This window comes from Bos indicus, chromosome 7, assembly GCF_029378745.1.
Source record: "Bos indicus isolate NIAB-ARS_2022 breed Sahiwal x Tharparkar chromosome 7, NIAB-ARS_B.indTharparkar_mat_pri_1.0, whole genome shotgun sequence".
Lineage (NCBI taxonomy): Eukaryota > Metazoa > Chordata > Mammalia > Artiodactyla > Bovidae > Bos > Bos indicus.
In genome coordinates this window covers 14,247,536-14,270,525 of record NC_091766.1, presented here as the reverse complement: position 1 = coordinate 14,270,525, position 22,990 = coordinate 14,247,536, and the positions used below count along the sequence as shown (strand labels likewise).

The following is a 22,990-nucleotide window of genomic DNA, read 5'->3' as shown; positions in this document are numbered from 1 at the left end:
AAGATTTCTTATGATCTCAGCAGCTGGTGTTAGCAATGACTCTGTGTCCCCAGAATTTGGTGGCCAGTGCCTGGGAAGCAGTGACTGGCTGTTTTCATTTATCCATGCATTCATGTATTCATTTAGAAAGCATCCATTGTGAGTCTTCTGTGTTTCGAGCCTTATACCAGACACCGAGGCTGGGTGACTGTTTGAGCTCTCAAGGAGTGAGATGAAGATTTAACTTCTTTCAAGTTGAGCCTGGCTGTGTTGGGGAGAAGGGCTTTGTGGCAGGGGCAGGAGACTTTGTTCGTGTTTTTCCAGGAACTCATGTCTGAGCACATTGACTTATCTTCACTTTCAGAACAGAAGCCTGGTCTTTCTCACAACCCCATCCATTCAGAGTGTTAGTTGCTCAGTTGTGTTCAACTCTTTGCGACCCCATAGACTGTAGCTGTATCTCTGGGGTTTCCCAGGCAAGAATACTGGAATGGGTAACCATTCCCTTCTCCAGGGGATCTTCCTGATCCCCGGACCAAACCCAGGCCCCTGCTTGGCAGGCAGATTCTTTACTATCTGAGCCACCAGGGAAGCCCTCATCCATTCAGAGCTCAGCCACAAATCAAGAAGGAGCAGAGAGGAGTCAGAATAGGTTCCATGAAGTCTGTGCAGAGAAACTGACTTGTGTTGCTTCTGGGAAATCCAGTAGGTTCTCAGTGCTGGTTTACTCTTTAAAAAAAAAAAAAAAAGAAAGTGTTACTATTAAAAAAAAATTTTTATTTATTTTTAATTAATTTATTTTTGGCTGTGCTGGGTCTTTGTTGCTCATGGGCTTTTATATAGTTGCAATGAACGGGGGCTCCTCTTGAGTTGTGGTGTTCAGGCTTCTCATTGCGGTGGTTTCTCTTGTTGCAGAACACGGGCTCTAGGGCGCTCGGGCATCAGTACTTGTGGCACATCAGCTCAACAGTTGAGGCTCCTGGGCTCTCATTTGAAGGTGTGTAAGGTGGTTCTCCATTGTGGCCTCAATTTGCGTTTCATTAAGTGATGTTGGAAAAAGAAGAGTTAGTGATGTTGAGCATCTTTTCATGTGTTTGTTTGCCATTTGTATATATTCTTTGGAGAAATGTCTAGTCAAGACCTTTGTCCATTTTCAAAATTAGGACGTCTGCTTTTTTGTTGTTTAAATACAAGGTTTTAAAGCCAGGAATAAGACATGGTTGGATTTGTAAGAGGGAGAGATCCTCTGGTTGGAACTTGGAAGACAGGTCGGCATAGGGAAAGTAAAGGTATGAAAACAGAATTATTATAAGAGCTAACAAAACCAGAGGCAAGTTGGTGGCAGCCGTGGGTAGAGCAGGACCAACATTTAGGGGGCAGGGGGAATGTGACTCTCATTGTTTAGTGGCCAAAGTCCTCAGCCAGGCCTGCTGTCTCCTTTGGAGTCTCCTCTTGGAATTCTGAACCAGGCAGGAAAGCAGAGATGGCAAGACAGAGAATTCCTGGGAGGAAGTGTTTCAACACCATTTCTAAACACTTGCTGTAACCAAGTGAAAACCAAAAAAGTTCAAGGCAGGCACAGGCTAGAAGATTAACACCATGTGTGTTTGTGTGTTCTGAGGGATGCAAAGCTGTGTGTGTGTGGACAGAAATTCATGCCTTTCCTCTGTGTGAATGAAATATCATGGGAGCCAACATGGTCCCTTTGACAGAGGCCACTTGGCTTCTTGCAAAGGACACTGAGTTTTTCTTGGTTTATGTTTTCTAGCTTTTCCACTGGACATTCTAGCATTTTTGCCTGCTGCACATCAAACAGAAATGACACTTATGTTTTATACTTGGGTGTTATTGTTAAGTTGCTATGTCATGACGGACTCTTTTAACTCTGGACTGTAGCCTGCCAGGCTCCTCTGTCTATGGGATTCCCCCAGGCAAGAATACTGGAGGGGGTTGTCTTTTCTTTCTCCAGGCGATCTTTCCGGATCAGGGATTGAACCCAGCTGCCCTGCATTGGCAGGCAGATTCTTTACCACTGAGCCACCTGGGAAGCCTCTTTACGCTTGGTACCTTAGTTCATAATTTTGAATGAACTTCCTTCTTGACATATCTACAAAGAGGTATGCAAATCATAACAGTGCCCTTTAGAAATTGTCTTAAAGTGACATAATGTGACCAGTACCAGGTTGAGAAACAGAACATTTTAAGAATCCGGAGCCCGCTGATGCCTCTTCTGGTTCCCATCTGCACTTTCACCTTCCCCGTCCACCTAGAGGAACCACTGAGCCAGGCATCTCTCACTATGCACTGGTTTGACCTGCTTTTCAACTTAATGAAGTCACTAAATATATTGTTTTTGGTGCCTAGTTTCTTTTGCTCAGCATGATGCTTGTCAGATTCCTCCATATTATTGTTTTGTGGTAGATTGCTTGTTTCTCTTGCTTTGTGGTGTTCCATTGTGTGAATATATCGAGTGTGATAGATCCATTCCACTGTTTCTTGGCATTTGGGTTGGTGAAGTTTGTGGCTGACACAAACATTCTTAAGTAAACACCCTGATACATGCCTTTAGGGATGCTTGTTTGCATTTCTGTTGGGTGTATATATACAGTAGATTCTCTCTTTTCGAAGTGATTATGTTCTATAAAGAATTAGTGAGGTAAAGACTGAATGCTGTGAATACTGAGTTAGTGAATACTGAGTCATCATGGCATTAGATTCCTGCAAGGCTCTGGTCACATTTTTGTTTACGAAACAATACGCAAACCCCTTTTATGAATGTTTGTGTTTAAAAATACTTTATCTAATATATGTTGCTGATTCATTGGCATCAAACTCATGGCCAAAGGCATTCTTTTTTAAAAACTTAGTTAAATTAATTTATTGGTTGCATCAGGTCTTAGCTGTGGCTCGCAGGACCTTGTGTCATGTGGGATGTTTCCTTGCGGTGCATGGACTTTCTCTAGTTGTGTCTCTAGGGTTCAGTTGCGGCAAGGGGGCTCTAGTTGTGGCGCACAGGCTCCAGAGCGTACAGGCTTAGCAGCTGCAACACTCAGGCTTAGTAACTCCTCATCATATGGCATCTTCAGTTCAGTTCAGTCGCTCAGTCATGTCTGACTTTTTGCAACCCCATGAATCGCAGCACGCCAGGCCTCCCTGTCCATCACCAACTCCCGGAGTTCACTCAGACTCAGGTCCATTGAGTCAGTGATGCCATCCAGCCATCTCATCCTCTGTCGTCCCCTTCTCCTCCTGCCCCCAATCCCTCCCAGCATCAGAGTCTTTTCCAATGAGTCAACTCTTCGCATGAGGTGGCCAAAGTACTGGAATTTCAGCTTTAGCATCATTCCTTCCAAAGAAATCCCAGGGCTGATCTCCTTCAGAATGGACTGGTTGGATCTCCTTGCAGTCCAAGGGACTCTCAAGAGTCTTCTCCAACACCACAGTTCAAAACCATCAATTCTTCGGCGCTCACCCTTCTTCACAGTCCAACTCTCACATCCATACGTGACTACTGGAAGTTCCCCCAACCAGGGCCCGAACCTACATCCCCTGCATTGTAAGGCAGATTCGTAACCACTGGACCACCAACTGAGTCCCCCAAAGACAATCTTGAGCAAAGCTTATCAATGAGTCCTATTTTCTCTAGAAGACACTTTACAACCTTCTTTTGCCTAGAACACTAGACAGAACTTAGCACTGTGCACGTGGTCCCTTAAAACAGCAAGATCACCAATAAAATGCATGAGAATGTGAAAGTTTCAGCATCAAGTAGACTGTGAGAAAGAAAGTTATTTGCAGTTATGAGAACTGAAATAAGAGGCCCACAGCATGGCTGCATTGGATCTCCATTGGGAACCTGCGTGTCAGTGACTCAATATTTTTGCTACCCTGTGAACGTCCATGGATTACCATAAAACTCCAGGAGGATTGATTTGGGGGTTACAAATAAATTGTAGTGAGTAGGTGAGTTTGACAACACGGAACCCACAAATAGTGAGACTCAAGTATATATACCTAGGAGAAGGACTGTTGAGTCATAGGGGAGGAATATGGGCTTCCCAGGTAGCTCAGTGGTAAAGAAGCTGCCTGCCAATACAGGAGATGCAGGAGACACAAGTTTGATCTCTGGATCAGTAAGACCCCCTGGAATAGGAGATGACAACCTACTCCAGTATTTTTGCCTGGAAAATCCCATGGACAGAAGAGCCTGGTGGTCTACAGTCTCTGGGATGACAAAGAGTCAGATATGACTTAGTAACTGAACGCATACACAGGGGAGGGATATATTGAACTTGAGGAGGTAAGTGCCAGTCTTCAAAAGTTTCAAAGACTCTTCAAAGAGTTTACCAATTTACTGTCCCACTAGCAGCATCTGAGCCTTCCGGTTGCTCTGCATCATTACCAACACTTGGTATGGTCTTTGTTTCACTTTAGACATTCTGATGGGTGTGTAGTGGTATCACATTTTGGGTGTAATTTACATTTCATGATGACTAATAGTATTTAAATACCTTTTCACATGTTTATTGACCACTTGAGTATTCCCTTTTGTGAAATGCCTTTTCAAGTCTTTTGTCCATTTTGCTACTAGGTTGTCTGCCTTATTCTTATTACTTTGTAAGAATATGTGTTTTGTATACATCCAAATTTTGTATCTGTATTTCTGTTTCTTATATGAATTAAAATTAGGATATCAGTTCTTTGTTGGACATAGGATTGCAAGTATCTTCTCCTACTATGTGGCTTGTCTTTTCATTCTCTTAATGTCTTTGATAAATAGAATTTAATTTGAATGTAGTTTATTTTTAACTATGGTATGTTTTTTTTTTTTTTAACAAATGAACTTTAATTATTTTTGGCTGTGCTGGGTTGGGTCTTCGTTGTGCTGCTTCTCTAGTTGCAGCCTGCAGGCTTAGTTGCCTCACAGCATGTGGGATCTTAGTTCCTTGACTAAGGATCATACCCATATCCCATGCTTTGGAAGGATAATGCTTAACCACTGGACTAACCAGGGAAGTCCCTGAATGCAGTTTAAATAATAATGTTTTTCCTTCAAGGTTAGTGCTCGTTAGTGTCCTGTTTTCGGAGAAGGCAATGGCACCCCACTCCAGTACTCTTGCTTGGAAAATCCCATGGATGGAGGAGCCTGGTGGGCTACAGTCCATGGGGTCGCTAAGAGTTGGACACGACTTCACTTTCACTTTCACTTTTCACTTTCATGCATTGGAGAAGGAAATGGCAACCCACTCCAGTGTTCTTGCCTGGGGAATCCCAGAGACGGGGGAGTCTGGTGGGCTGCCATCTAGGGGGTTGCACAGAGTCGGACACGACTGAAGCAACTTAGCAGCAGCAGCAATGTCCTGTTTTGGAAATCTTTGCCCACCACACAGTAATGAAGATATTCTTCTATATTTACTTAGAATACTCACTGTTTACCTCTCACATTTAGATGTAAAATCTACCTGGAATTGGTTTTTGTATATGATGTGAGGTACAGATCAACATTTATTCTTTCCCCTTTGAATAGGGCCGAATGACCCAAGAACAGGCTCCAGAGTCTGGGCTAGATTCCAGGGGATCTTGGAAGAATTTCTTAGCATCTCTGTGCCACTATTTCCTCATTTTAGAAATTGACATTATCTACTTCATATTGGTTTTCTGAGGGTAAATGAGTTATTACATGGACATTGCTGCAAATGGTGCCTAGCTCATGTTGTTGTTGCTGTTGTTCAGTTGCTAAGTTGTGTCCAGCTCTTTGCAGCACACCAGGCTTCCCTGTCCTTCACTGTCTCCCAGAGTTTGCTCAAATTCATGTCCATTGGTTGGTGATGCTATCTAACTGTCTTAGCCTCTTCTGTCCCCATCTCCTTTTGCCTTCAATCTTCCCCAGCATCAGAGTCTTTTCCAATGACTTGGCTATTCGTATCAGGTGGCCAAAGTACTGGAGGTTCAGCATTAGCCCTTCCAATGAATATCCAGAGTTGATTTCCTTTAGGATCAAGTGATTTGATCTCCTTGCTGTCCAAAGGACTCTCACAAGTCTTCTCCAGCACCACAATTTAAAAGCATCAATTCTTCAGTGCTCAGCCTCCTTTATGGTCCAACTCTCACATATGTACATGACTACCTGAAAAACCATAGCTTTGACTATATGAACCTTTGTTGGCAAAATAATGTCTCTGCTTTTTAATACACTGTCTAGGTTTGTCACAGCCTTCCTTCCAAGGAAAGCTCATGATGCTGCTGCTGCTGCTAAGTTGCTTCAGTCGTGTCTGACTCTGTGCGACCCCATAGACGGCAGCCCACCAGGCTCCCCCGTCCCTGGGATTCTCCAGGCAAGAACACTGGAGTGGGCTGCCATTTCCTTCTCCAATGCATGAAAGTGAAGTCACTCAGTCGTGTCCGACTCTTAGCGACCTCATCAACTGCAGCCTACCAGGCTTCTCTGTCCATGGGATTTTCCAGGCAAGAGTACTGGAGTGGAGTGCCCTTGCCTTCTCATAATAAGTACTCAATAAACCTTAGCAATTATTGTTACTGTTTCTGACTGTTACAAACTTTTTTTCCTCCTGATAATTTTTCAGATCAGGGGAAAAAGATTTCTTCTCATGGCTCCTGGTGTGTTCAGGTTGCTGTAATAGAATAACATAGACTAGATGGCTTATAAACAACAGAAATCTATTTCAATTCTGGAGTTGGGGAAGTCCTGGATCAAAGTGAAAGCGCTGGTAGGTTTGGGGTCTGCTGAGGACCAGTTTCTCGGTGTCTTCTCACTGTGTCCTCACGTGGAAGGGAGAGGGAGCTCTCTGGGGGTCTCTGTATAAGGGCACTAATCCCATACATGAGGGCTCCACCCTCAGGACCTAGTCACCTCCCAAAGACTTCACCTCCAGACACTATCACATTGAAAGTTAGCTTTCAGTATGTGAAATTGGAAGGAGTAGGGGGAGACTGACATTCAATCTGTAGCACTCCCCAACACAATGTTTAGAGTCGTGATGGTGACAGTGAAAAGGGGACACTTTCTGGAGATATTTCTACATCAATTTCAGCTGGCATTGGTGATAATATGAATGGAGGAGTAGGGACAGAGAAAGAACACAAGAGGGGCATAATCGATAGTTTCTAACTGTGGGTACATCTGGGCCAGGAGCAGGATAGAGCAAGCAAGAAATATAGGATGTAGAAATTTAAGGAAGGGACTTCCTTGGTGGCCCAGTGTAAGACTCCATGCTTCTACTGCAGGGGTTGTGGGTTCAATTCCTGGTTGGGGAACTAAGACCCCATATGCTGCAAAAAAAAAAAAAAATTAAGGAAGAACTCATTCTCATGTCTGAAGAAGGCAATGGCACCCCACTCCAGTACTCTTGCCTGGAGAATCCCATGGACAGAGGAGCCTGGTGGGCTGCAGTCCATGGGTCGTAAAGAGTTGGACATGACTGAGTGATTTCCCTTTCACTTTTCACTTTCATGCATTGGAGAAGGAAATGGGAACCCACTCCAGTGTTCTTGCCTGGAGAATCCCAGGGACAGGGGAGCCTGGTGGGCTGCCGTCTATGGGGTTGCACAGAGTCGGACACGACTAAAGCAACTTAGCAGCAGCAGCAGCATTCTCATGTCAGTACAGGGTTCCTTGGGGGAGGGAGCTTTCAGGGAAAGTTTAGGGATGGTCCCCCTTTTAAACAGTTTTTTTGAGGTATAATTTATATATCATTGGTCTTCTCTGGGCTTGGACAGTAAAGAATCCACCTGCAATGCAGGAGATCTGGGTTCGATCCCTGGGTCGGGAAGATCCCCTGGAGAAGGAAATGGCAACCCACTCCACTATTCTTGCCTGGAGAATCCCATCGACAGAGGAGCCCAGCAGGTTACAGTCTATGGGGTCGCAAAGAATCTGACACGATTGAGCGACTTTCATTTTCACTTCGTATACCATTAAATCCACCTAACTGTGCAACTCAATGACTTTAAGTAAATTTTCAGAGTTGTGCGAACATCATCCCAATCTAGTTTGAGGACATTTATATCACCTGCAAAAGATCCCTCACGCCTGTTTGCAGTTCATTCCCACCCCATCCCATTTCAGACAATCACTACTCTAATTTCTTTGTCTCTATATTCGCCTTTTCTGGACATTTTGTGTAAATAGAAATCGTACAAAATGTGGCCTTTTGTATCTGATTTCTTTCACTTAGCAAAATATGTTTAAGGTTCACCTATGTTGAAGCATATATCAGTTTGTTCCTTATGATTCTTTCTAAAAATTTATTTATTTATTTTTGGTTGTGCTGTGAGGTCTTTTCTCTAGCTGCATTGAACGGGGGCTACCGCTTGTTGCTGTGCTCAGGCTCTCACTGCAGTGGCTTCTCTTGTGGAGCGCTGACTCTAGGGTGCTCAGGGCCTGTGGGCTCAGTAGTCGAGGCTCTAGAGCACAGGTGCAGTAGTTGTGACACACGGGCTTAATTGCTCTGCCACATGTGGGAACTTCCTGGATTGAAGGATCGAAGCCACGTCTCTTGCATTGGCAGGCAGATTCTTGACCACTGAGCCACAGTGGTATGGATGTGTTCACCAGCTGTATGGATGTACCACATAGCGTATCATTTCACCAGTTGATGAGCGTTTGAATTGTTTCATTGTGAACAATGCTGTTATGAATATTCATATGCAATATTCATATGTCCATTCCGTGGACATATACTTTCATTTCTCTTGAGTGGATGGAATTGTTGAGTCTTATGGTCAATTTCTGTTTAACATTTTAAAAAACTGGTAAATTGTTTCTCAAAGTAGTTGCAACAGTTTATTTTACTTTTTATATTAATTTTTGGCTCGCTGCACTGGGTCTTCGTTGCTACGCTTGGGTTTTCTCTAGTTGCAGTGAGCAGAAGCTACTCTTGGTTGCGGTACAGGGGCTTCTCACTGTGGTGGCTTCTCTTGTTGAGGAGCAGGGACTCTAGAGTGCAGGTTCAAGTTGTGGCACACGGGTTTAGTTGCTCTGCAGCATATAGGATCTTCCCGGATCAGGGATTGAACCCATGTTCCCTGCATTGGCAGGTGGATTCTTACCCACTGGACCATCAGAGAAGTCTGCAACATTTTATATTTCCACTAGCAAGAGGTTTTGGTCTCTTCACATCATCACCAGCACCTGCTTCTGCCCGTCTTTTTGATTGAGGTTTGTCTGGTGGATGTCATATGTGATTAGTCCCATGAAAGACACAGGTGGAGATGTGCAAGGAGGAGATGGGCATGGGAATTTGAGCTCTAGGTGGAGATACGGCCTGTAGAAATACCTTTGGGAGTCTCAGTTGTAGATTCAGTCAATTCAATAATTTCTTGAGCACCTGTGCATGCGTGCGTGTGTGCTCAATCGCTTCAGTTGTGTCCAACTTTTTGTGACCCTTTGGATTGTAGCCCACCAGGCTCCTCTGTCCATGGGCTTTCCCAGGCAAGAATACTGGAGTGGGTTGCCGTGCCTTCCTCCAGGGGATCTTCCTGACCCAGGAATTGAACTCGTGGCTCCTGCATTACAGGCAAATTCTTTATCTACTGAGCCACCCAGACAGCCCCTTGAGCACCTACTATTATATGCCAAGCACTATCCTAAGCTGTAAGGATGCAGCTGTGGAAAACACAGGCATGTAGGAGCCCTTGTGAAGCTGAAAGTCTAGTGGAAGAGACAGACCAGAAACAAATAAAAGTACAATACAATGTCACATGGTGATAGATATTGTTCAAAAAAAAAGTAGAGCAGAGTAAGGGACGGAGAGGTGGTAGTGGTGCTGGAGGTGCTGCTGGAGTCGGGGGGCCAGGGGAGGGCTTCGAGATACAATGGTCAGATCACTCAGAGTCCAGGCAGGGAAGCAAGCCACTCTGGGTGTTTCAAAGAGAGGAAGTGTATTAATAATATGGAGAATTAGTTTGTCTCAAAATGGAAGAGTTGAGAAGCCAAACTGATGGAATGATCAGGGAATCCAGGAATAAGCCACAGCACAAAGCTACTGGAGGGACAAGACAAAAGGAGGGGTGTGATGAGGAAGAGGCTTGTGTGTGGGAGCTGGGATCATGGGATCATAGAGAAGGTGTGGCCACTGTCAGAATGCACACTGCCACCCTAAGCAGAGAAAGAAGAAATACCCTGGCCCTCTCCCTTCCTCCTCACTCTCCAGTCTCCAGTCTCCCTCCAGGGCCTCTCATTGGGTGGGACTACCAGGAAGCCAGGGTGCCAGAGAACCTGGGAAATGTAGTTTTCTGGAGAAAGGTAGGGTATGGCTCTGACCTACACAATGATAGCCCAGAAATATAAGTGAAATAAAGGAATAAACCACAGGGACTTCCTTGGCCATCCATTGGTTAGGACTCTGCGCTTCCACTGTAGAGGGTGTAGATTCAATCACTGGTCAGGAAACTAAGATCCCTCATGCCAGGTGGCATGGCCAAATAAATTAATAAATATAGTTAGGGACGTCCCTGGCAGTCCAGTGGTGATAAAACTCTGTCTTCCAATGTCGTGAGCCTGGGTTCAATCCCTGGTTGGGGAACTAAGGTCCCACATGCCATTTGTCCCACATGTGTTAGTCATTCAGTCACGTCCAACTCATTGTGACCCCATGGACTGTAGCCCGCCAGGCACCTCTGTTCATGGTGATTTCCCAGGCAAGAATACTGGAGTGGGTTGCCATTTCCTTTTCCAGGGGATCTTCCCAACCCAGGGATCGAACCTGGGTCTTGAACATTGCAGGCGGACTCTTTACCATCTGAGCCAACAGGGAAGCTTTCACATATCATGGTACAGCCAAAATAAATAAATACAGTAAAAAAAAAAAAAAAAGAACAAACATCGTGTATATCTGTGTTAATAGTGAAGACAGCAAGTGCAAAGGTCCTGAGGTGGGAGTGTGCTGAATGGAACCAAAACCCTAGGAGTGAGTGTGATGGATGATTCAGGCACAGAATACAGAATGACAGGGGCTAGGAACCTAGGACAAAGCCTCAGGAGACATTTAGGAAGAAGGCAGGAGACAGTGATGGTGCAGCATTGAATTCAGAGGACAAATGACTTTCAAGAAGGGAATGATCCACAAGGGCTTACTTGTGAGAGTGACTAAATGAGGCTGTGGGATGAACAAATTGTAGGGCCACTGGTCCTTTAGTGAGAGGATTGTGGGAAACATACAGGAAATGGGAGGTGAGGGAGCAGAGACGGCAAGTATAGATGTGAGTGTAGACCACTCCTTGAAGGAGTTTGGCTGGAAGGAGCTAGTGCTGTTTCCTGCATCACCAACAGTTAGTGAATGAGAGTATCATCCTGTTCCAAATTCTTTAAACTGGGAGGGCTTGGAGCCCAGTGGCTCGGGGATCTGAAATCAGACCCACCTAGGTTCCAATCCTGGGCTCAAATTTATCTCCTGGCTCCTCTCTGAGTGGTTTCCCTCTTGTAAATAGGGAAGGTGCTGTACTTTTCATGGGAGATTTCACCCAGTACTCAGCAAGTGTATTTGCAAAGTGTTCAGCACTCCTAAATGCAAGCTGTAGTACAAGTAGGCAAAGAGACATCTCATTTTTCTAAAGCTCATTATCAGTTGCAGATAATAACAATGTCAGCTATTTATGAAACACGATGTCCCAGACAAGCAGCAAAGTGCTTTACAAGCACCATCTCTCCCCAACTTACTCTGCTGCAACCTGCACACTTGGCATCTTTCCTGTTCCTTCAACATTTGCTTCTGTCTCAGGGCCTTTGCACTTGCTATGCTTCCTGCCTGGAGCTCTTCCTTCAGATATCCAAATGGCTCCCTCCACTTTCTTCAGGTCTCTGCTCAAATGTCACTTTTCCCAACCACCTCGATTAAAGTTTTACTCCCCTACTTAGTCCATATGTCCCCTCCTCTCCACCCCCATTTGTTGTCTGTCTGATCCTATTGTTGTTCAGTCACTCAGTCTTGTCCGGCTCCTTGTGACCCCATGGACTGCAGCGCACCAGGCCTCCCTGTCCATCACCAACTCCTGGAGCTTGCTCAAACTCATGTCCATTGAGTCGGTGATGCCATCCAACCATCTCATCCTCTGTTGTCCCCTTCTCCTCCTACCTTCAGTCTTTCCCAGCATCAGGGTCTTTTCCAATGAGTCGACTCTTCACATCAGGTGGCCAAACGTATGGGAGCTTCAGCTTCAACATCAGTCCTTCCAATGAATATTCAGGGTTGATTTCCTTTAGGATTGACTGGTTTGCTCTCCTTGCAGTCCAAGGGACTCAAGAATCTTCTCCAACACCACAGTTCAAAGGCATTAGTTCTTTGGCACTCAGCCTTCTTTATGGTCCAGCTCTCACATATGTACATGACTACTGAAAAAACCATAGCTTTGACTAGAAGGACCTTTGTCGGCTATAGAATGTTCAGCTCCACAAAGGCAGAGCTTTTAAAATCTGTTGTCATGGTGCTTGGGACATAGTAGATGCTCAATAAATCTTTTACTTGATTGTCAGGACATGGGAGCCATTTACAGGTGTTAGGTCTGCAGATCCTTAAAACCATCCACTTTGCAGATGAGGAAACTGAGACAGAGAGAGGTCATTGCTTGAGGTCACATAAGGGCAGAACCTGCCTCTCTGGATCGTTAAGCTCAGAAAAAAAGGATTGTCAAGACCCCCACCATCTCTACCCCCCATGCCCAGCGCTTCTCCCGAGGGCGGTGAGCGGCCACTACCCAGGAAAGGCCTGAGTCATCGTCGCCTCCAGACGGCGGCGGCCGCGGGCTGAAGGCGACGGTGGCGGCGGCCACGCGAGGTGATGCGGGGACGCCAGGAGGGGGCGTGAGTGCAGGGAAAACAGAGGAAATTAAAACCTGCAGGGCTCTCCTCCTGGCGGCCTGGCCGCCCCCGCCGCCGGCTGGTGCGTGGGTGGAAAGTCGGGGGGGGGCACTGCACGCCCCCCTCCTTCGAAGGGGCGGGCCCGGGAGCTGGTCCCTGGGGTCTGGAGGAGGGTCCGAAGCATCAGTTCCCCGCCCTCACCCTAAGTTCAAATTGTGAGTGGAGACCCGCCTGGGACTGTCTGCAAAAGGCTAGTTCCTGTCTCAGCCGTCGGGGGTAGCCATGCCGCCCCTTGGAGTCATGTGGGCGGCGGGTCCTCCTGCTGCAAAAGTGACCCCATTCCTGAAGTAGTCACATCTATTGGTCTCGGACGCGCCACTCTAGGCTTCCCTCGTCCGAAAACAACCAAGCGGTCCCGAGTGGTCCTGGTACCGGGGTGCCCCTTCCCCAAGGAAAAGGAGACCCTTGGCCTTCCCATTCAAGGAAGCGCACCAGAGTCCCCCCGCCCCATGCCTGGTCTCTCGGTTTTTAGGGAGCCGGTGTCGGTGTCCTAGCAGGAGGTGGATAGGGACTTGTGACTCCGGCCACCCCCCTCTCACCGCCCCCTGCCAGCTTTGGATGGTCGGGGTGGGGCGGGTGCCCATTTAGACGCTGGCCAAGCACCCGGGGGTCTAAGAGAGGGGCTGTGCGTGGAGAGTGGCCAGGGAATACCTCACTGGGGTTGGGGTGGTTGGGGGGTAACTGGGGGCGGGGACACCGCTGGGGGCGGGGCCGGGATGCCGCGGCGGTGGGGGTGGGGCAGGTGGGGAAGGCCGCCGGAGGGGGCCCCTCGCGGGATGGGTGGGTCCCGCGCAGAGAGGGGTGGCCAGGCCCGGGGGGGTGTAGTCCGGGCGCCCCCCGCCCCCTGCCGGGCTCTGGGCCGGAGCCGTGACGTCACGGCGGCTGGAAGTGCCCGGCGCGGAGGCGCGGGAGGGGGTGCGGGGGGGCCGAGGCGGCGCTTTATAAGCGGAGCCCCGCCGGGCGCGCAGAGCCGCAACCCGCGTCCCGGAGCCCCCCGGCCGGCCTGGCCCCGGCCCGGCCCCCAGCTCGCGCTCGCGTCCCCTGGGGCGACTGGGCGGCGAGGGACGGAGCGCCAGGCGGCGGGCGGCCGCGGGGCATGAGGCGGGGGCGCGATGTCGGTACCGCTGCTCAAGATCGGGGCCGTGCTCAGCACCATGGCCATGGTCACTAACTGGATGTCGCAGACGCTGCCCTCGCTCGTGGGGCTCAACGGCACCGTGTCCCGTGCGGGCGCCTCCGAGAAAATCGTGAGTGGCCGCCGCGCAGGGGGCGCTCCCGAGGGGGGGCGTGGTGCCCGAGCCGCCGCCGCAGCCCCCGGGGGCCCCCGCCCCCCTGCTTTCCCCGCGCGCCCGGCCCCGGGGGCGCCTTTCCTGGGCTGGGGGCTGGACGCCGAGGCGGAGGCGCCCTGGGACCCCCGGCCACCTCCGCGGCGCCTTTATTATTGTTATGATTATTTCTTAGGCTTAATGTGCAGTGTCCGAGTGGCGACAAGGTACTAGGCTCGCTCCGGCCCTGGGGCGCAGGCAGCAAGGGCTGCGGAATTGAGCCTGGTCCGGGCTGAATGGGGCGAAGAGGGAGGGTAGATTCGGGGGTCTGGGAGGAACCCAGCCTCTGAATGGGCAAATCTCGGGGTCTCAGAGCGTCTCCACTGTCACAATCTCTCCCTGCTTGTGTCTTCATGTCTCTGAGTAGTCCCGTGTGTCTATCAGTCTGTCTCTCTCCCTCTCTTGTATCTTTGTCTCTCTCTGTGTGTTTCCCTGTCTGTCTCGCTCTGTCTCCTTGATTTCTTTTTCCTCTGGTTTGTTTCTCTGTTTCCCCTCTCTGTGAGTCTCTGTTGAGCTGTCTCTGACTTAGTGTTTCTTTTTTTCTGTGTTTCCTTTCCTCTCCCCTGTGCAGCCTCCGCCCCACCCCCCAGCATCTCCCTTCTAATTACCTGTCTCCCCATGTGCTGAAACCCTAGGAGGCAGATGGGGTCTCAGACTCTGGGGGAGGGGGGTGCAGAGAGCAGGGCTTGGGACTCTGTGCTGCCCGCAGAAACTCCAGGTTTGCTGCCTTCCCCATACCTTCCTATTCTCTTCTATCACCTTCATCCTCTAGCTTCCCAAGTCAGAGAATTTGGCTGGGGGTGAGGGGGCGCAACGAGAGAGGGCAGGATGTGTGTGTGTGTGGGGGGGGAGCTCCTTCAGGGTTAATAATGGTGGTCTTGGTGTCCTGGGGAGACATCTTCCTGGACAAATTTCCCTCAGGCTCCTCTAGGTATGCCCCATACCCCTCATTCCTTCCCCTTTTCAGTCTGGTTTTGGGACTCCTCCCAATATCTGGATCTGGGATTCATGGGATCTCCCTTTCCTGCTTGACAGTCCCCCAGCTTCATCAGCTCCCCTCTTGAGCCTCCAATGGCCACCACCCTGAAAGGAAAGAGGTCTTTGCTCCCAAGGGTTGCGGGCAAGTAGAGGCAGGGATGCCGTGTCCTGTGCTCAGGCTTCATCAGCCCCTGGAAGGAATTGTCACTGGGCTTGGCCCAGGTGAGGGCTTTCAGTCTGAATTCTCAGAATTGAAGTCAGTGTGTGAAACAATGTCTTTCTGTGTGTCAATCCCATCAAGCGATGTCCTGGTGTATCTATCTATGCGTGGGTTTTGGTGTGTGTATGGGGGCGTGTGTGAGTGGAGGTTAGAGAAAGTTCATGTGCTTTGCTGGCGTGAGGGCATAGATGTGTCTGCCTGTATGTAAGGGTGCATTCCAGACGGAGTGGGTGTGTCCCTGGGTACTCACTGTGTCTGGGTGTGGATGTGTCTAAGTGTGTATCTGCAGTTGTATGTCCCTGACTGTGGGTTTGCATGTATGTAATTGCATGTGTGCATATGTTTGTCTACATGACTCTGAGACAGACTTCTTACTGTTGCCTTTTGGGGGTGGGGAGGAGATGGTGTCTCATTGAAATCAGAAGCTGGATTATTCCACTCCCTTACCATCTAAAAAATATGAGTCAGTGTAAACGTGTGCTCGTATCATGTACAGCATATGGGTAATGTCTGGGGAATGTGTACGTAAGTGTGTAACAGCATGTCTCTGAATTATGACTTTGTGTGTGTAAATATGTCATTGCAGATATGTACATGTGCATATAAATGTGAACATGTCTGTCTTTAGAAGTGCATGCTATATGTTCAAGTGTTTATTTAGGAATGGTATGTGTGCCTAGTTTGTATGTGTGGGTGGATTCCTGTGTGTGTCAATTTTTCTGTAAGTGTGAGGGTGTGTGTGGTTGGATGTCGTCTCTGCTCTAGCCTATCTGTAGCTGACAGGACCTTGATCCAATGCTTCCATGAAGTTACCTACTAAAAGCTAATAGTCCTCCCATCCTTGATCCCCATCCCCATTCCTCAGTCTCACTCAGCCTTGCTAGAAGAGCTCTATGGAGTGAGATGCCAAAGAACTCAGGGTAGGACCTAGAAGGAGACTGTGACATGAGAGTGCTCTAGAAAGGGTCTTGGGAGTCTGTAGACATAGATTGAAATGCAGACTTTCCCCCAACTTGCTCTATGACTCGCACTCCGGGCCAGTGACATGACACTGTAGGCAGAAGTTTCCTCATCTATAAAATGGGAATGATAATGTCTACCTCACAGAACTGTTGTGGGTAAGAGGTCTATCATCCAGGTCCTCATCCATCCATCCCTTCATCTACCTATCCATCCAACTATCTTTATACTCATTGTTTCATCTACCCATACATCTGTCCACTCACCTATCCATCCATTCATTCATCCAGTCAACCATCCTCGCACCCATTCATCTCTTCATCCTTCCATTTGATTCTCCATCCACCTCTCCATCCATCTATCTTCCATTCACCTATTATTCATTATATGTCTCTTAATCGATTCTTCCATGCATCCATCCTTCCATCTATCCATCTCTCTATCCATCCAACTCTTTTGTTTATTCAATAAAATTATTGAGTACTTTCTTTATGACAAGTGCATGTATGCCTGAAAATCCCAGTTCAGTGCCTGGGATGTAGATGCTCAGTGGCAGGACTCTGAGTCAGATGAATCTGGGTTTGAATTCTGGCCCTACAAGTTACCAGTCTTATGACCTTGGGGAAAATTATTTAATCTCTCTAAGTTCCAATATCCTCATTCGTCAAGCAGGGTCCCCGCTAAACCACAGGATCCATGAGGACATCTGTGTTTTACTCATTATTGAAACCTAAGACCTGATGTATAGTAAGCCTACAATAAGTATTTGTCAAGTGGCTGAATCAACAATTGCATCTTCATAAAGATTCCACCTTCCAATAAAAACAAATGGCTAGGTTCAGTAAGGAGAGGCTTCTCTGTTTGCCATTACAGCCAAGCAAATAATAGACATGGAATAAATATTTGTCAAGTGTCTAAATCAGTAATCCACCTTCATAAGAATTGAAGAACAAATGGAAGGCACAGAGTAGGTGTTTAATAGGGAAGAGTTGTGGGAAGGTACATAGCAGCAACACGGTTAAGCTGAGGGGTTCAGGAACCCGGGTAGTGAGAATTCCCGGTCCTGAAGCAGACAGTTGGATGCTGGTGCTTGACTTTAAAAAGGGTCTCTTTGAGGACGGGACGAGCCCAGACCCTCTGGCCATTCTTCACCTCCCTGATCTGATCCAGAGAAACAGCTTAGCATGCTAAGAGATTCTGAGAGATGCTGTTACAAACCATCTCTGGAAGACAGGGGGAGGGGGAACTGCCTCTGCTACTACCTTTGGCCAACTCCCAGCCATAAACCATCCCTGTGGGATGGGAGACTTCAGCGGAATGGTTTCTCACCTGGGGGTCATAAATTCAGAGCCAGACCAAGCATTGTCAGCTCCATTGCCAGCGGCTGCCGTCATTCCAGGGCCTGAAGTGAGTTACCTGCATCTTATATGTTATGCCCTTGTCCATCCCCTCCTCCTTGAGGGATGGAGGGAAGGAAGGGGAGATGAAGGAGGAATATTCTGTTTGGGGAGGACCCTTTTCCTCCTGGGAGAAACAGGGATGGTCTGGCAGCTATTTTTGAGGACTTCCCAGTAAGAACCAAAGTTCGGAATCCTTGTCTTTTCTTGACGGTTTTCAGTGGGGAAAGGACCCTAATGCACAGTCAGTTGAGGCAAGGAAGGACTGTAGCAAGTGGCCTCACAACTCAGTGATTTAACACTGCACTGGTTTATTTTGTGCTTGCACTATGCATCCATGTTGGCTGGTGAGCTCTGTCGGTGGTAGTCAGGGACCTGGAATGAGGGAGGCTCTATAGTGACCTGATCATTGAAACAGGGAGAGCAAGGCACGGCGTAGCCCCCGTCACTGCTTCCTAAAGCTTTCCCCTGGAAACCCCATGTTACTTCTGCTCACATTTCATTGGCCAGCACAAGTCACATGGTATGCTTAACCCCAAAGAGGGTGAGACAGGAGGTCCTACTATGACCTGGAACAGAGAGAAGTGGCCAAATATTTATGAAGAGCCCTAAACATGGCTGTATACTACTGATGCCCCCTCCTCTTATTCTATAACAAGAATTCTCTTGGACATTCTCTCCATTCATTAATTCATTCAACGAATATTTATTGAGCACCTATTATGTGCCAGGCACTCTTCCAAGTGGCAGGGATATGACCATGAACAAAACAGACAGATATCTTGTCCTGGTGGAACTGATATTCTAGGGCAGGAAGGGGGACAAATAGATAAGTGCACAGATAAATTGATAATATATACATGGTGATACAGGGCTTCCCCCGTAACTCAGTGGTAAAGAATCTGCCTGCAATGCAGGAGATGCAGGGTTCAATCCCTGGGTTGGGAAGATCTCCTGGAGGAGGGCATGGCAACCAGTATTGTTGCCTGGAGAATCTCATGGACAGAAGAGCCTGGTGTGCTACAGTCTGTGGGGTCAAAAAGAGTTGGACACAACTAAAGCGACCAAGCTCACCCCCCCCACACACACAGAGTGATAAATGTGCTGTGAAGAACCATAGAGCAGTATAAGGGGAGTGGAGAGTCTTGGGGAGACTATTTTAGATTGAGTAGATGTCTCTTAGGACGTGACATTTGAACAGAGATCTGAAGGAAGTAAGTGGAGGTAACAGCAAATGCAAAGGCCCCGAGGTGGGACTATGTCGGAAATTTTGGAGCAACGGTGAGGAAATCAGTGTGGCTGAAGGAGAGTGAGTGAAGGGGAAAGCTAGAAGGAATGAGGGCAGGGAGGTGGTGGGAGCCACATCATGTTTGGCGGAGAGGGACTTGCAAGGATTTTAGATTTAACTTGCAACTTGTTGCACATTATCTGTCTTTTCATGCTTTCCTTTTCCGCATTGCGCTTTTAAAAAACTATTTATTTATTTTTGGCTGTGCCTGGGTCTCCCTTGCTGCACGTGGGCTTTCTCTAGTTGCAGTGAGAGGGGGCTGCCCTTTGTTGCAGTGCTCGGAATCCTTATTGTGGTGGTTTCTCTCGTTGTGGTGCACAGGCTCTAGGCATACAGGCTTCAGTAGTTGCAGCACAGAGGCTTCGTTGCTCCACTGCATGTGGGATCTTCCCGGACCAGGGATCGAACCCTTGTCCCCTGAATTGGCAGGTGGGTTCTTAACCACTAGACCACCCGGGAAGCTCTCAGCATTGCAGTTTTAACCTTCTGTTGCTCACAGTGTAGTTGATTTATTTATTTTGTTGTCTGATCCTCCCCCTTGAAACGCTAACTCCATGAGGGCAGAGATTTTTTTTTAATCCATTTTTGTTGACTGTTGTAGCCCCTGTGCTTTAGCACTGGGGCTGGCACACAGTTGGTGTTCAATGAACAGTTTTTAAATGAATAAATGAGAGGCTGGGGGGATGCTGAGCACAAGAGGGATGATGACTCAGGTGTTCACAGTTTTTCTCTGGCCCCTGTAGGATGGACAGACTGTGGGAGGTAAGGGCAGGAGCCAGGAGACTGGGGAAGAGGCCACAGCCCTGGTCCAGGTGAGCGATGATGGGGACTGGACCAGGGTAGGAACCAAGGAGGCGAAGTATTGTGGATTTCACCCGCACCTGCCTATTCACCTGCTCATAATTGTGGACTACAGCTTCTGCTCAAACACCTCAATATGTCAGGAAATATTTGAGTACCTGTTTTGTACTGGGAAGGGTCCTGGACTGTGGAATATAGAGATGAATAAAGCCCTGACTTCAATCAGATTACTGTCTCATCCGCAGTACTTGTGACACGTCATGGTGTGCCTGGAGACAGGGATATTTCTAGAGTGTTGCGGGGACACAGGAGAGGGGCACTGAAATCAGCCAGGGTGTGATGGAGCTTTCCTGGAGGTGGTGATGTCCAACTGAGTCTTAAAGTGGAGAAGGAATTGGCCAGGTGAAAACAGAGCAGGGGGGCTCCAGACAGAAGGAGCAGCAGGGACGAAGGCTTGGAGGTGAGGAGCCTCCTGGTGAGGACAGAGATGCAAGCAGTTCAGAAAAACTGAGCACCTGAGTCACCATCCCTCTGGTGCTCAGCACCCTCCCTGGCATCCCATTTATTCACTTAACAGCTATTTATTAAACACCAATATGTACCAGGATGGGAAGAGTGTGGAAGTGGCCTAAGTGGCCAGGGGGGGACCATGTCATGATGGGATTTGGCCAGAGGTGCCTATACTTCATTCTTTTAAAAATTTATTTATTTATTTATTTTTATTTTTGGTTGCATGGGTCTTCCTTGCTGGTGAGGGCTTTCGCTAGTGGCATTTAGTGGGGGCTACTCTCTTGTTGCGGTGCGAGGGCGTCTCATTGTGATGGCTCCTCTCGTGCAGCACAGGCTCTAGGCTTACGGTCTTCAGTAGATGCAGCGTATGGGCTCGATAGTTGTGGCTTGTGGGCTTTAGAGGTCAAACTCAATACTTGTGGTGCATAGGCTTAGTTGCTCCATGGCATGTGGAATCCTCCCAGACGAGGGATCAAACCCACGTCCTCTGCCTTGGCAGGTGGATTCTTACCCAGTGCACCACCAGGGAAGTCTGCCTTTACTTCATTCTGAGTGTCAAAGAATGGGAAACCTGGAGGACTTCGGAGTAGGAAAGGAATATGAGGCTGCCTGTTGCATTTTTCTAGAGACTTAATTGTTAGCATATCCTTCTAGACTGTGAATGTGAAATTTGTCTCATTTAAAAATCTCCCCATCTCTTGTGCCAAATCTAAACTCCTTACCTGGCCCAATTCAGTAAACCTCAGTTTCTTCATCCATAAAATGGGGACAACAATAAAATATACACACACACACACACACACACACACACACACACACACTGTATAGCATTGTGTTTAGCAGTGTTCCTGGCATATGGAAGGAGCCTGTGAAGGTTAGCTATTATTATTATCACAAATCCCTGCCTGCCTGAGTTGCAGATCTAGGAAGGACCACTTTTCCATCCCATGCTAGTCTTGTTTCTGCCTCTGGAACTTGTTCCCATCTTCTGGGAACATCCTTTCTCTAGCCAGCTCCTTCTCGCCCCTCTGATTCAGGCTCAAACATTATCTCCTCAGAGAGAGCTCCCCTGGCCTCCCCAGCTAAAATGCCCCCCACTTTATTATTTGAACCTATTCTGTTCTTTTCCCAGTACTCATATTGATCTGAAATCATGTTGGTAACTGTCTTCCACCAACAGAACGGTAGTGCCATGCAAGCAAAAACTTTCGTCCCTCTTGTTTGTTACTGGAATTGTCTCATTTGGGGCAGTAGGTATTTCTTGAATGGTCTCAGTTCTGCCCCATGACACTACTGCCCCCTCTTTCTGCTAGTGAAACTTCTGAGCCTTAATTGAGTATTTCTGTGACTATATGAGTTTGAGCAAACTCCAGGAGATAGTGAAGGACAGGGGAGCCTGACACACTGCAGTCCATGGGGTTGTAAAGAGTCAGACATGATTTAACAACTGAATAACAACAACTCAATCTTCTCCCATGGCTCAGAAGTGCCTGTTTCTTTCTCTTTTCTATTTAATTAATTAATTAATTTGGCATCGTGGCTTGTAGGATCTGAGTTCCCCAATGGGGGATTGAACCCTCACCCTCAGCAGTGAATGTACAGAGTCCTAACCACTGGACTGCTGGAGAATTCCTCAGAAATGTCTGTTTCTTAAAACATTTTTTCCCCTTGTGTCTTTGTTTCTCAACTTGTCTCTGTTTGAATGGATGTCCAACAAACGGGCACATTGCCAGCAGCCCACATTAAAGTATGAAGTGATCTTGCAACCAGAAAGCAATCATCCCCGACTAGCAACCTCTGAGCTCTTCCGTGCCAAGTCCTGTGCTGGGGGCAGGGGATACAGCAGTGAACAAGGTCTCTTTCCTCACAAAGCTTTGTGGGGAGACAGTGAACCTGGAATTGTGCAAATAGCCATGTGCACACTTCTAGATAATTAAAAATTAGTGGGGCCGTGAAGGAGAAGATGTGGAACTGTGAGGACAGGAAGTTGGGAGGGACTGGCCACCTTCCCTGAGGAGGTGATGTTTGCCCTGAGACATGAAGGATGAGTAAGAGCTGGGTAAAGACGGAGCTGGTAACTTGGAGGGAGAGATGCCAAGAGAACAGGGCATGTAAAGGTGTTGGGATGGAATGGCAGGTGTTCTGTTTGACGATCTGGTGAGATAGGCAGGGACCATAGCTGTTGGGTGCTGCTGACTACCACCTGAGCCTGACGCAGCACATAGAAATGGCTTGAAATGCTGCCTTTTGCCCATCCAATTGGCACCACTAATAGCACCATGGACAGCTACCAAGGGAGGGTAGTCTGAACCTTGGGGCTGCTTGAGTGCAGTTAAAACTGGCTTCCTCCTCTTCCAGAGGGAAGCTCTGGTTTTTGCCTCTTGGCATCTGCATTCCCCCCAGCATCCTTCTCACCTCTGGCCCTGGGTGGCTAACGCCTCTTTGTGAAGCTCCAGTGAGGAGCAGCCGCGAAGCTGGGCGAGGAAGAAAAGCAGCCTTCCGGGGGAGGTTCAGGCGCTTGGAGAGAGTTTGATGTGGGGTTGGGTGTCTTTGTGTGTGGGAGTGAAGAAGTTGCCACTGAGAGATCTGAGGGACCAGGCTGGTTCTCAGTCCTCTCTTGTCTCAGCCTTGATGCTTCTCTATTTTTAAACATTGTCT

The 22,990-nt window shown here is 48.0% G+C and overlaps 1 protein-coding gene across 2 annotated transcripts in view; it reads left to right on the top strand.

Moving 5' to 3' along the window:
* The window catches only part of OLFM2 (olfactomedin 2), a 75,554-nt gene that overhangs the window by 5,668 nt on the left and 46,896 nt on the right, over positions 1-22,990 (top strand). The window contains exon 1 of one of the 2 annotated variants that reach the window (XM_070792782.1): positions 13,874-14,100. The exons of the other annotated variant lie outside the window; for it this stretch is intronic. Within the exon in view, the coding sequence (XP_070648883.1) occupies positions 13,966-14,100 (135 nt within the window). The 5' untranslated portion in view covers positions 13,874-13,965. Of the gene's footprint in view, positions 1-13,873; positions 14,101-22,990 lie in introns of those variants that run through there. 2 annotated transcript variants of the gene reach the window in all.